Here is a 14,811-nt window from a genome sequence, read left to right as displayed (position 1 = left end):
ACTGGAAATGGATTTAGGTTCTAATTCCAGTTCTGCCATTGGGTGGAGGGGCAGGGGGAGAGGGAGAGAGAGAATCTTAAGCAGGCTCCCTGGCCTGCACAGAGCCCAGCGCAGGACTCAATCTAACAAACAATGAGCTGAAATCAAGTGTTGGATGCTTGGGGCACCTGGGTGTTTCAGTCGGTTAAGCCGGCCCGACTCAGTCGGTTAAGTCGGTCCGACTTCGGCTTAGGTCATGATCTCGCAGTTTATAAGTGTGAGCCCCGTGTCAGGCTCTGTGCTGACAGCTCAGAGCCTGGAGCCTGCTTCGGATTCTGTGTCTCCTTCTCTCTCTGCCCCTCCCTCACTTGTGCTCTGTCTCTCTCTATCAAAAATAAATAAATGTAAAAAAAAAATTTTTTTTTAAAGAGTTGGATGCTTAACTGACTGAGCCACCCAGGCGCCCCTCAATCCCTCTTCTAGCAAGTATTTATTGAGGTCCAGACAATGTGCTGGAGAGAGAGTCTTAAGAGTTCACTTACCTCTCGAGCTTATACGTCAGGGGAGATGACAGGGAGCAAATAGTTATTCAGTTACAGTTGTGCAAAATGCAATGAGAAGGCACAGATGGATCTAGCCTAGTCAAGGAGCTAAGGAACTTTTCCCTGAGCTCATAAGCTTCAGCTAAAACCTGAAGGGTGACCAGAAATTGACCACACAAGGAGGAAGGGAAGTTGGGAACAGTATGTGCAAAGGCCCTATGTGGGGAAGGAGCTTAGCACTGGTGAGGAACTGAAAGAAGGCCAGCATGCCTGGCACATAATGAGAGCGAGGGTGGCACCAGATGAGACTGGAGAAAGGAGAAAAACAGGGACTTTAGTCATTAGCTGCAAATAATGATCAGTGTGAGTTTTGTGTTTTAAGAAGTTCCTTCTGGTTGCAGTGTGGAAAATAAACCTAGGGAGAAGAGAGTAAATTAGGAGTTAAAAGAAGATTGTAGTAAGTCCGGGCAAAAGATAATGGTCTAACATAGTGGCAATGAAGACAGAAATGGACTAAATGAACATTTTAGGAGGTAAAATGAGAGGTCTTGGTGATGGATTAGACTGGGGGAAGGGCACTAAAGGTGAAGGAGTTATCAAAGATGATACCTGATTTTATTCGAGTAGTTGGATGGATGAGGTGGCATTTTTTAAGCCTATTTATTTATTTTGACAGAGAGAGAGTGTGTGTGTGAGCAGGGGAGGGGCAGAGAGAGAGGGTGAGAATCTCAAGCAGGCTCCATATGCAGTCAGTGCAGAGCCCAACTCGCAGTTTGATCCTACGAACCATGAGATCATGACCCAAGCTGAAATCAAGAGTCAGATGCTTAACCGACTAAGCCACCCAGGCACCCAGAGGTGCCATTTTTTAATGTGGGGACATTTGTGGGAGTGGAGAAAGATCATACGTTTATCTTTGGACATGGTTTTCAGGAGAACATAAAACATCAGATAGAGATGTTCTGTAAACAAAGGGCAGAGGACATAGAGAAACATAGCTGGGAATACAAATCTTGGAATCTTTGGTGTAGAGATGTTAGTGGAAGTCAAAGGAATCCATGCAATTTCCTCAGAAGAGAGAGAGAGAATAGCAAATGGCCCAGTACCCTACCAGAGAGACAGAAGGGGAGACGAGGAGAGTAAATCATTCCCTCACTTGGAATCTACTTCCAAGGCTATAAAATAAGAAAGTTGGATCAAAATAAATTCTAAGGTCCCTTCTGGTTCCACCACTTTAGATGTCTAGAAGGTAGAAACGTAAGCAATCCTTCCTCATATTTGAAGTGAGGAGTGGGGATAAGACAAAAAAAAAAAAGTGAAAAAGAGGACAGATTGTACATACTCCAGAATTCTGCCATGGGCTGGGGCTGGGTCCTAGAGCTCTAGTTCTCAAAACTTTCTAGCCTTCAGGAGCGGTAGACCTCACTGCCCAAGTCACCCCCTTAGTAAGGCAGGAATAGAGAAATGTTTACACACAACTGACAGTGTAAGAGCTTATTTTTGAAGATTTCTGCTGGTTTTCTATAGTCTACTCAACGTATACAAAGCTTGCCGCTCTCTGGCTCTGTGTATTTCTCACTGTGTACTTATGCCCCAGCCACACTGAACTTTTTCTCAAATACACTTTTTTTTTTTTCCTGGAACCCACAATTCTGCACATGCAGTTTTTTCTGCCTCAAATACCCTTGTCATCTCCCCTACCCAGCTCCTGTCTTTCAAGACCCTCATCAAATGATGCCTTATTTCTTCCCCCAAGGAGAAGGGTGCTCTATTCTTTGTTCACCCATAATATTAGTCATATTTCCTTACTGTAACATTTTAGTGTATTAAAACTTACTTCATTAAGTAATACACTTCATTTTAGTGTATTAAAGCTTACTTCAAAATTTTTCTTTTGGAAGTCTTGGATTCAGTTGAGACTCTAATGAGAATAATGAATTTTTCCTTAGGAAAAGGTACATGCACCCAAATTTTTGCCAACAATCTCATTAAGCAGTCCCATCCCCAAGCCATCTATCCCATGGATCCCAGGTTAAGAGAACCAACCCCTAGCTTACATATTGTTTCTTCAATAAACCTATGACTTCTTATAGGACAAGGAGTATTGTTATTATTGATCTTTATATTCCAAAGCTAAGTAAATATTTGTTGAATTAATTTGTTATTTTCAAAATTCTCCCTAGTAATGTCAATCCCCATTTTATCAATAAAAGTCTGGTGGGACCAATATGTTAAAAAGTGAAATGTGCAGGGGTGCCTGGCTGGCTCAGTCAGAAGAGCATATGACTCTTGATCTCTGGGTTGTGAGTTTGAGCCCCACATTGGGTGTAGAGATTACTAAAAAAAAATACTAATAAATAAACTTTAAAAATAAGTTAAATGTACACACTTAACTAGCTCAATTGAATGTTAAAAGAAAGGCACTTTGGAAATCCCAAGGTAAGTGGATGATTGGCTTTGTTATGTGCAGGTGTGTGTTATGACTGGCTGGCTGGAAGCATGGAAAGAGCAATGTGAGAACGTGGCTAAAGGAAGAAAAGACCAGCAGCTGGGCCAGGTGGCCTTCGGACACTATTCACAGCTGTGTATATCCAAAGGAAGCTGTTAGAGACATCAAGGGCAGAAAAGAACAAGCACCAAGAAAGAGCCAGCAGTAAAAACGCCTTGAAAATTCAATTCAGAGTCTAGAGGAAATTTTCACCAGTCCTCCAGGAAGAAAAGTAATGATCATGTGATGAGTTTTTCATAAAGCTAAATGTATTCAATGCAGAGGACTGTTCCTTATTCTGAGATTATTTCTCTTTTTGATGTAAAAATGCCCTTTCTTTTCAAATTATGCCAATAAGAGTTGGCCATTTACCTTTCTTTCTTTTCTTTCTTTCTTTCTTTCTTTCTTTCTTTCTTTCTTTCTTTCTTTCTTTCTTTCTTTCTTTCTTTCTTTCTCTTTCTTTTCTTCTTTCTTTCTCTTTCTTTCTTTCTTTCTTTCTCTTTCTTTCTTTCTTTCTTTCTTCTTTCTCTTTCTTTCTTCTTTCTTTCTTTCTTTCTTTCTTTCTTTCTTTCTTTCTTTCTTTCTTTTTGTAATTCTAAGTTGAAATAATGCTGAGTCAGTATACCTTCTGAAATATTCGGCGGGGGGGGGAGGGGGGCACCTGGGTGGCTCAGTCAGTTAAGCGTCCGACTTTAGCTCATGATCTCACAGGTCACGATCTCACATTCTGTGGGTTCGAGGCCCACATCGTGCTCTGTGCTGACAGCTCAGAGCCTGGAGCCTGCTTCAGATTCTGTGTCTCCCTCTCTCTCCCCCCCCCCCCCCCCCCGCTCATGCTCTGTCTCTGTCTCAAAAATAAAAATAACATTAAATTTTTTTTTTCAACGTTTATTTATTTTTGGGACAGAGAATCGCTTCTCGGCCTTTTGGCTAAGATCAAGTGTATTTTTGGGACAGAGAGAGACAGAGCATGAACGGGGGAGGGGCAGAGAGAGAGGGAGACACAGAATCGGAAGCAGGCTCCAGGCTCTGAGCCATCAGCCCAGAGCCTGACGCGGGGCTCGAACTCACGGACCGCGAGATCGTGACCTGGCTGAAGTCGGACGCCCAACCGACTGCGCCACCCAGGCGCCCCAAAATAAAAATAACATTAAAAAAAATAAAAAATAAAATGTGGAGACAAGGAGCGCTTGGGTGGCTCAATGGGTTAAGCATCTGACATCAGTTTAGGTCATGATCTCATGGTTCATTGAGTCTGAGCCCTGCATGGGGCTCTCTGCTATCGGGACAGAACCTGCTTTGGATCCTCTGCCTCCCTCTCTCTGGTCCTCCCTCCCCTCAAAAAACAAATAAAAATATTTTTTTTTAATTAAAAAAAAGCATGTATTAAAAAATAAAATAAGGAGCACCTGGGTGGCTCATCCAGTTAAGTGTCAGACTTCAGCTCAGGTCATGATCTCACTATTTGCGATTTCGAGCCCTGCAATGGGCTCTGTGCGGACAGTGTGGAGTCTGGAGCCTGCTTCAGATTCTGTGTCTCCCTCTCTTTCTGCCCCTCCCCTGCTCATACTCTGTGTGTCTCTCTCTCTCTGAAAAATAAACATTAAAAATTTTTTTTAAATAAAAAATAAAATGTGGACACAGAAGGATATATTTTTTTAAGTTTTTTTATTTTATTAATTCCCTAAAATAAGGATTTTTTAAAGGGGCTCCTGGGTGGCTTGGTTGGTTAAACATCTGACTCTTGATATAGGCTCAGGTCACGATCTCAGGGTTTGTGAGTTTAAGCCCCACATCAGGCTCTGTGCTGAGGGTGCAGAGCCTGCTTGGGATTCTCATTCTCCTCCCTCTTCCCCTCCCCTGCTCACTCTCTCTCTCTCTCTCTCTCTCTCTCTCAAAATAAATAAATAAACTTAAAAAAAAATCTTTAGGGGCGCCTGGGTGGCTCAGTCGGTTGAGTGTCCAACTTCGGCTCAGGTCATGATCTCGCGGTCTGTGAGTTCGAGCCCCGCATCGGGCTCTGTGCTGACGGCTCAGAGCCTGGAGCCTGCTTCGGATTCTGTGTCTCCCTCTCTCTCTGACCCTCCCCTGCTCATGCTCTGTCTCTCTGTCAAAAATAAATAAAACATTAAAAAAATTTTAAAAAATCTTTATTTGGTAAAATGTAATGTCGTGAACTCCAGGTTGGTTCCTAAGACTTTTTTCTCTCTCTCTTTTTAAGTTTATTTTGAGAGAGAGAGAGAGAGAGAGAATCCAAAGCAGGCTCCGCTCTCAGCAAAGAGCCCAATGCAGAGCTTGATCTTATGACTGTGAGATCATGACCTGAGCAGAAATCAAGAGTCAGTCGCTTAGCCAACTGAGCCACCCAGGCGCCCCATTTTTCCCCTCTTTTATTGATACATAAGACCTAAAAGTCTGAGTAGCAGTGTACCAGGGAACAGCTACAGTCTCAATCTGATAATCAGAGAGAAAAATGGAGGGCAAATGAGATTTCTGGAGATAATGCGAAGGGGAAATGAAGCCAGGGAGGGCTGGTTCAATTTTAAGTTTGTGCCAAGAAAAAATAATTAAACCAATGACTGTGTCTGAACTATTTGTGACAATGTTTCACAGATAAATCCTTCCTTGGTCCTTGGGCGGGAACTACAGAGAATTTAAACAAGGCAAGAATATGAGTCCAGTTTGCTCAGAAAGGCTCACCGGAGTGTCTCAGTCAAAAGCAGTGTGAACCTAGCATTTCTGTGGCATAAAAGTTCCATTTTGTTCCTGGACCAAGGGAATATTTGCTTTTTGCTCAGTTAGCAAAGGCTTTACAGTGCTATCGATGTTCTATGGAGTAGGGATCCTATGTAACAACTGGCACAAGGGGTTGGGCTCCACAGAGGAGGACCTTAACAAAGAAAGAAAGGAGTTCTAAGCAGGGACCCTGACACCGGCAACGTCTCAAACAGGGCCATTAACAAAGTGATAAGTCAGAGGCACCTGGTTGGCTCAGTCAATAGAGTGTGCAACTACATCTTCAGGTCATGAGTTTGAGCCACATATTGGGCATAGAGATTACACAGATACATAGAAATGTAAGTGTGATAAGTCAGTACTTCCTGTGACTGACAGATGATCTGGGTTCTAAAATCCTTCATTAAGTGAACTTTCCCTCCCACCAGTACTTCCTCCCTGGAACTCTGGAGAGACGGCACAGGGGACTTGCTGCCTAGCACAGATCACAAAATCTTATCAGCTACCACTGCCCCAGATCTCTGCAATCCTAGCCAAGCTGCAGCCTGATCAAGACTCAGTCCTACAACTGAAAATTTTAACTTCGGTAGTAACTAAACATGTCTTCAAATAAAACACCATTATTATAAAATGATTCATTGAAGGGCTCCTTTTAGGTATTAAGTTCTGTAGGACATTTAAAGACTCTGTTTAATAAATTTCATGAGTTACAATGCTTCCAATGTATCTATTGTTTAGAGTAGAATGTAAATATGTTTCTTCATTGTAAAATGAAGTAAATAATGTTATCTACCACATAGGATTGTTGTGAGGACCAAATGGGTTAACAAATGTAAAGTGCTTAGAACAATGCTTGGTACATAGTTCCCCTTCAATGAGTATTGGCTATTTAGTATTCATGCATCAAATATCTATTCAGCTTCTACCACATGCCAGGCACTGTTCCTGGGACTGTAGAAACAGCAGTGAGTAAGAGACCAGAAAGATCCCCTGCTCTCACGGAGCTTCCATTCTAGTTTGGGGAGGGGAAAAAAAAAAAAGTATGTCAGATAAGTAAAATGGAGGAAAATAAAATAGGGTAAAGAAAACTAGAAAGCATAGTGCAGGGGAAGTTGCCATTTTTTAATAGGGTGGGTGGTCAAGGAAGTCCTCTCTGATAAAGTAACATGTGACCAGAGACTTGAAGGAAGTGAGGAAATAAGCTTTGCAATTATCTGGGGGAAGAGTGTCCTAAGAGATTACTGAATCAAAAAAACAGGCTACCAAATAAGAAAGTCTAGGTCCATAATAGGAACAGGGTCACATGGTGAAGAAACCATGCCCCACCAGAGACAGGAATCAGTTCCAGTCAAGTGTTGCTGTGAGGAAATATGGACCCAGTGTTGTCAGTTCTTCTGGGTTTTTTTTTTTTATTATATTTTTTGTTTTTGTTTTTTAAAGAGGTGTATCTTGAATTTTGAATTTTACATGTGAACTGGCCTAATGTTTGAAAGACTATGTAGACATAAATGCATATATATGTTCATCAAAACTCATGTACAAGAATGTTCAGAGGCATTATCTATAATACCCCCAAACTGGAAACTACCCAAGCACCCATCATTAGAATGGATCAGCTATGGCACAGTTAGTTTCTACAGAGCAATGAGAAGGAACCAATTACAACTTCACACAACATCAAGGGTGAATCTTACAACATCATGCTGAGTGAGAAAACACCAGTCACAAAACAATTCAAAAACAGGTAAAACTGAGCTATGGTGTTGAGAGCTAGATGTTGGTTATCCTGGCTGGGTAAGGTGCTGGTAACTTTTTTTTTTTTTTTTCCTTCTTGATTTAGTAGCTGATTTCATGGGTGTGTGTAGTTTAACCTTTTCAAATCGTACAGTCATTTGTGCACTTTCCTATATGCATTTATATTTCACAAAAAGTTAAAACAAAAATGTGGACCAAACAAAGTCTCAGGCTGAATCAGGGCTCTGGGCTTCCAGTCTGCTCTATAATACATAGATTTCTTTAAAGAAAACAGCAGAGAAATTTTTAAAAAACAAACTTATACTTCAAAATGCAAGTAACCCTCTCTGTATGCTTTCTTTAGAAGCTCCTACAAAGCCCGTTAAGGAATTTGTCTTTCCTCTGGGTCATTACCCAGCTTCATGTTTATCCTTAGATGTGATTCAATACTATTGTTCATTTTTGTTCTCAAAACTAGAAAAATAAATCCATATATACCATATTATAAGCCATAACTATCAGTAAAGAATACAGAATTGGAAACCACAGATGCAAGAGGAGAACCCAGAGGCAATTTCAAAGCAGGTTGTAGTCTACTTTTAGGCTGAGAGGCTCGTAAAACATAACAGAAATTTCAAGTAGTTGTGAAGAGGCAGTAGGAATCATACTTGGCTGAAATAATCTATCCAGGAAACAGGCATGTCTTAGCCTGGACCATGAGCCATAGATACAGAATCAATTGGGTATAAAAGATAAGTTTTAGGGGCACCTGGCTGGCTGAGTGGGTGGAGCATGTGACTCCTGATGTTGAGGTTGTGGGTTCAAGACCCATGTTGGGTATAGAGATTACTAAGAAATAAAACCTTTAAAAAAAATAAACACAGGTTTTAGAATCTATGTGTTCTGGAGAATTTACCTATAGCCACTGCATAAGAACATCCCAAAGGTGCTTCAATTCAGGTGGCTGATTGAGTCAGGGAAGCTGTTTTAAGTAGAGAAGACCCAGACTATGATTGGTGTATACTGAGGTTTGGCTCTTGGAGGTACCTTGACAAAAACGATGGTCTCAAGTTGAATTACTGACATGGCAGAATTTAGGAACTAAATCACCTTTGGCTCCCAAAAGCAAGGGCCAGGGAAGTAGTAGTATGGGAATGGAAGTTAGAGGGAAATAGAACCTTCTAGAGGAAGTTAAATTGTATACATCAGGACTAAGAAAGTTGTTCCGGGATTGGGAGGGAATCCTAGAAAGGTCTCAATTAGGGCTGCTGAGGAGAAATGCCAGGGGCAAAGAGTCCAAATCTAGCAGAATTGATTGTCTCGGGTAACAACCTTGGTTGTTATTGTAATACATTACAAACTAGGTAAGAATTTCCCCAAGAGGTATCCTAGGGGTGAGGGAATCTGTAATCAACTATACTAGGGAAATTGTCTGAAAATGCAGGCTAGCCTAGCATCTGACTTTCTTCTCAGAGAGGACTATTTCCTCAGGAGTATTGCCCAAAGTGAATCACAACCTCATGCCTATTTTCATAATTCAGCCTTTTCTTTATCCTTTCCACCTCCTTAATAGTGCTAAAACCTGGACCAGTTATAATTCAGTGAACTGGTAATTCTGTATCTCATGCTTGATTATACTATCTTTATAATCAGATGTTACCAATACTAGTATTTCCCACCACACAGACTTACCATAAGGCCTTTCATGAAATGGGATAAAATGCCACCACCACAGTGGCAGACCACCTGAACTGAGTATCAATTTCCAAGATAATTGTATTAACATTAGTCTTCCTTCCCTAATGTGGACAGAAGCGTGCAAGAAACTTCATGTGAAGTGGCTTTGCATCTTGATGATTCAAGTATATTGTCCATTTTTTTACTTCAGAATAACTGGGAGTTGTTTTGTTTTGGGGGTGGGAATAGGGAAGGAGCCTAGCAATTGAAAGGAGAAGAATGAGGGAGGGACATAACTAAGGTATGACCGTTGTACAGTTGACTCCAAGGCCTTTGTGGAAACCACATGGCAGGAAGGTTTGGGACATTCACCTTCTACCAGCTAACCTCCAGTCCGGCACTGGATTCCTCTGATGGAAATTCTGAGAAGCTGACGCATGACTCGGCTTTTCCCAGTGGGATGCTCTCAGGAGACAGCCCATGCTGCTGATTCTGCCTAGCTCTGGAGGCAGAGGCAGCAAAAGACTAAGGATTTTTTCCCCCTCTTGTATAAATAAGACCAACTACTTGAAATAGAGTACAAAAAAAGAAAAAAACACCTAGCCAAAAATGGTCTCTGCTAAATTAGTTTAGGTATACACCTTCTCCAGGAAGTACTCCCATATTTGCTGACCCCTATCCCTAAGCTGGGTCAGGTCCCTGATCCTTTCTTCTCAGCTCCCAGCCAGTAGCTCTATCGCTGCACTTACCCCAATATGATGATGTGTCAGTATCTCACTAGAAAAGGCTTAACTTTGTTGTGCCTCTCGTAGTCTGTCGAAACCTATGGGCTAATTTGCAGAACAATGTTTTTCAGTGCATGGAATAAAATACATAGGATTACAAAAGAAACCAATTAAATTGAAATATAGTTCTTAACTCCAGACAACCTCCGAAGTATGAAGTCCTTGAGTGCAGGAACTCTGTCTTCATCTCTGTACTGCCAGTGCCTAGCACAAAGCCTGGCACGTAGATGGTACTTATAAATGTTTATTTAATGAATGAACAGAAATATAGATGGCTACTGCCAAGTCAGCCTGAGGAATGATTCATTGCAACTGCTTGTGCACATACCAATGGCTTGCATATTTCTCACGCTGTCTGAGATCATTTAGACCAGGGCTCTGAGGAAACCCCCACACAACAGGTGCCACAGCAGCTAGCAATAATGACAGGCTATTGGAAGACCAGGAAAACAACAAAGCTTGTGTATTTCCACCAGCCGGAATATTCAGATAGTGCAAGTAAACAGGCTCTGTCTTTAGGAGGAAAAGATCTCTTGACTTTGGAAGCATGATGCTCACACTGCTTTAAAACACTACCAACAACAGCTGACAGAAGAAAGAAAGGAACCTGAGCTAGTGTGTGGGTGTTCTCCAGGGCTCCCCCTCTGTCCTGAATCGGACCTTGCATCTCTGGGAAAGAGAAAAGTGTCCCTAAAAACCACGATAGGGGTGACATGTGCCTTCCTAGGGTCAAGTAGCAGTTTTAGGCTTAAACTGAAATTTTGGTTTTGTTTATGTACCATCAGAAAACCTAAAGAAGCAATAATAAAAGCCACTTCCCTCGCTAAAGGGCCAAAGGTTTGTTCTAAGCTGATTGCTACATCTATTGAACATTTTGAAGAGAAAAGTAAAACCCCAGACAATTTTAAAGCTGAAAGCCACAATTATATGGGGTTACGAAATCTCACCCTTAAGGCTTTTAAGATTGCCCTCCCAAGTTAGAGGGCTTCTTTAGCTATTAAAGCCATCTGAAAGACGGCAGAATGCAGTCTTCACTTCCTTGACAACAAGGTTTCCAACATCTGTTGGAAGAAACATGGCTTCAAGTGGGTGCCCTCTTAAAAAAAAAAAAAAAAAAAAAAAAAAGGAAACTATAAGCCAAAGTTTTGCTTTTAATTAAAAAAACAAAAAAACAAAAACAAAAACAAAAAAACCTCCCACTCCTAAGGTGTGTGCTTTCGTTTTGACCTCTTTTTCCTTTAAATTGTCTGCAGTTTCCCTATATTTTATCTAGTGCAGTAAACAATGCAATCAAAGAAATAAAAACCAGGGTCCACTCTTGCCCCAAACACTGAAAATGGTCAAAGAGCAGGAATCACAGCACAGAAAATGGCCCAGCTCTAAACATACAAACAACGTAAAAAAAAATAATAACAACACCCCCCAAAGATATTATTATTGACATTCCTGGTACATTTCCTATAATATAATGTTGCAGACAATGCTTCTTTCCCAGGGAGTCCAGCTCGCTCAGGAGGAGACATCTACTTGTTGCCTCAGGATAGGCTGGGGCTGTTGAGTCTTCTCTGCCAAGCCTAAGGTGGTTTTTTTTTGTTGTTTTTTGTTTTTTTTTTTTTAAGAGCTCAATATCTCACAGAAACATCTGTGGTATAAATGAATCTAAAAGAGGATGAAGGCAGGCAGACACCTGTCACTGTTCTCCAAATCAGCCAAAAAGCTGAAGAGCGTGGGATCCAGGAGACAGATGCCATTAACAGTTGAGGGATGGAAGGGAGAACAAGAGGAAGCACCAAATGAGTGGCTGCTTTTGGTTCCAAAGCCAAAAAAGGGCCCCACCAAAAAGGGCAGCTGGTCTGGATGAGGAACTACCCTGCACCCGGAGTCATGCAATAAAAACTATGGCCTTGGAGCCCCACCTCCATGACAGCCACAGTCCAGGAACCAGAGAAATTTACACCACATCACATAGTTTGCAAATGAATGGATTGATCCTAGTTTAGGGGGGTTAAGTGCTTTGAAAAAATTGGGGAAGGAGGGGAAAGTGAGCTTGAAACCCAGATTTCTATTTCTGCAAAGTCACAGGCCCCAGGCCCCTGATGCCACTTGCTCCACGGAGATGTACCCTTCTACTTATTACTGGCCTCTCCTCAAAATGGCACCCATGGTAGTAACCCCTTAGAGATATCAAAAGGCATCAGTTGCACTTCTGGAAGTAAGATAATTTCCTTGCCCCATCCTGACCAAAGCACTTCCCTTTTCAAGCTGCTGCTGGTATGCCACCTTCCCCTCCCAGCACAGTTCAACTTGCTTTTGTTTCAGAGTTTTGCACTAGCCTCTGAGGGCCCTTTCCAGGATACAAAATAAAGTATCCTCTGCATCCATGTGCAGGTGGGTTGCCTTCCAGTGTCAGATCTGCGTCCCAGAGTTTGGCCAATGCATCTTTACAAAAATAAAACCGCACGTGTACACAGACAGACTAGCCTGGAAAGGGCTTTCCGGACAGGGTTTCTGGTTGTCTTGATGCCTCCCCTAAAAGAACTAACTTTCTTTGCGTTAAAAGGATTTAGACATTGAGTGACCTACTCTCAACTTCCGGAAGGACAGCTTGTTTTTGTCCGTTTTTCAATGAGGGGGAGGGAGGGACCCAACATTTTCAGTTAGAACAATGAGATTTTGTTTTAAAAAAAGGATCCTATGTGGAAATGAGTGGGACAATGATAAAAATAAACAAATAATTAAAATTCCAAACCAAAGCATATCTCCTGGCCCTGAGATCCCCAGTTAATCCTCTAAGACCACAATCTCCACATTGTGGACTTGATGCTGGTGGTCTTCCATCTCAGCCACAACTTTCTCCTCAGTCCTCAGCTCTGTCTCCAAAATAACTGCTTTGCCCTCAGTATCCTCAGCCTCTGGGTCTGGGGCTGGGTCAATCTCAATGATGGTCTGCCCATCTTCCGAGGTGCTTTCAACAGCCTGGATTGCCGAGGTCAAGCCGGACTCCATGGCCACCAGCTCCACGGGGCTCACCATGGTGGTCATGTTGCCCAGGGTACTCCCATCCTGCATGGCAGTGGAGCTTAGCAGTGCTAAGCTAGATGAAGGATGGATGGTCACTGTGTCTGGTGAGCTGCTCTTGGCAGAGGAGACCACTGTGGCATAGCGGAAGAGCTGAGGGCCAGAAGGCAGTGTGTGAACAGTCACAGGACTGGAGCCCTGGCTGAGGGTGGCCACTGGAATATTGCCCATGGAAAATGACTGGCCCACTGGGGTGATGGTGATGGGTGAGATGACTGTGAACTGAGGCTGCTGGACTGGAGGAGAAGGGCTCAGGACTGTGGTAGAAGCTGGCCGCTGGAGCCGGGGCCTTTTTGGAGGCTTAGGAGTGCTCACAGGCATCAGTACCACATTTTGAACGGTCTGGGATTTCAGCCTGTGATCCTGAGCTTGCTTCTTCTGCTCTTCCAACTGGCGTTCCAACTCTGTGGAAAAAAAGACAGACTTTGTATGGAGAGAAGTATAGTCTTGGAGAGAGTAAACGGAGTCAGGAAACCTGAGGTCTTGTTCTGGTTTTGCCACTGTGTAGCTTCATTGTTCTCAAAAGAAGAAACCAAACTGGATGATTTAAAAAATCCTTGCAGCCATTGCATTTCATTGCTTGATTATAGGCAGGGCAACGATTCAGAATCTTTCTCGGGCTGTGATCCTACTATAGCTCAACCCTAGAAGCACCTGTGGCATTTTGTCACCTGTCACCAAAATGCAAAACAAGCCTCCAGTTGATTTTACAGCTTATAGATACCCACCTTGGGTCTACAGGTGAAAATAAGGAGTATCTGCACAATCCCTTTGGAACTAACATGGGCCTACAGAGGAGCTACAATGGCTGCTCCCCCCCACCCAAAAAACAAAACAAAACAAAACAAAACAAAACAAAACAAAACAAAACAATGACTCCTAAACTGTTTTTCAAGACAGGATCATCTTGCTGGTAATCTCAGTCTACCAATGGTCTTAGTCTACCATTAGCACCCAGAGAAGTATACAGAAAGTTACAGAAGTCTCTAGGAATTACAGAACTAAAAGAGGTCTTAGAGTTTATTTTTTTAATGTTTATTTGAGAGAGAGAGAGAGAGAGAAAGTGGGCGATGGGGCACAGAGAGAGACAGGGACAGAGGATCAGAAATGGACTCTGTGCTGACAGCAGTGAGTCCAATACAGGGCTTGAACTCATGAGCCATGAAATCATGACCTGAGCTTAAGTTGGACATTGAATCAACTGAGCCAACCAGGCACCCCTCTAACACATTAATTTTAACACGGATCCATAGGCGTAAAGCGACTTAAGGTCTCAGAACTTGGGCCAAGGCAAAAGTCTTCTGATGACCAACCACAGAAGTGGTGGGTGTGCTTTCCCACCACAATATGTCTATCACTATCCCTCTCCCAATGTACAATCCAACCTGGTGACCACTGGTGAGTCTGGTTCTATACCAGAACTTCTATTGCTTAGTACCTGAGAAGCATTCAACAAATAATCAGTTACAACTGTAGGGCACTTTGTTCCCTTTGGAACACCAAGAGCAAGTTAATTCCTTGCTTGGAATAAAAGGAGTAAGTAGGAATCAAGAACATTCAAAAAATTTTAAATACTGCCTTATAAGTTACAAAATACTGCATTTTTTTCCATTGTCAGTAGTAAGCAAAGAAATGTGAACCTCAAGAAGATAACAACTACATCTATAATTTTTTAAAAAGTTAAATCAGAGAATATTTTAAGTAACAGCATCCAATGTTTGTGTGTTCAAAATGGTGACATAAGTTGGTATAATCTTGGAAATTTGGCAACAGGTCACAAAAATGCATAAAA

General features: G+C 42.2%; 1 protein-coding gene across 6 annotated transcripts in view; it reads right to left on the bottom strand.

Moving 5' to 3' along the window:
- Positions 1–10,175: 10,175 nt before the first annotated feature.
- Positions 10,176–14,811, bottom strand: part of GMEB1 (glucocorticoid modulatory element binding protein 1) — a 36,376-nt gene continuing 31,740 nt past the window's right edge. For all 6 annotated transcript variants that reach the window (XM_030325004.1, XM_032594235.1, XM_030325000.1 and 3 more), the window contains one exon: positions 10,176–13,423. In XM_030325004.1, the coding sequence (XP_030180864.1) occupies positions 12,723–13,423 (701 nt within the window). In that variant the 3' untranslated portion in view covers positions 10,176–12,722. The remainder of the gene's footprint in view (positions 13,424–14,811) is intronic.

Source organism: Lynx canadensis, chromosome C1, assembly GCF_007474595.2.
Source record: "Lynx canadensis isolate LIC74 chromosome C1, mLynCan4.pri.v2, whole genome shotgun sequence".
Lineage (NCBI taxonomy): Eukaryota > Metazoa > Chordata > Mammalia > Carnivora > Felidae > Lynx > Lynx canadensis.
Note: the sequence above shows the minus strand (reverse complement) of the source record. Positions and strands in the feature narration are given on the sequence as shown.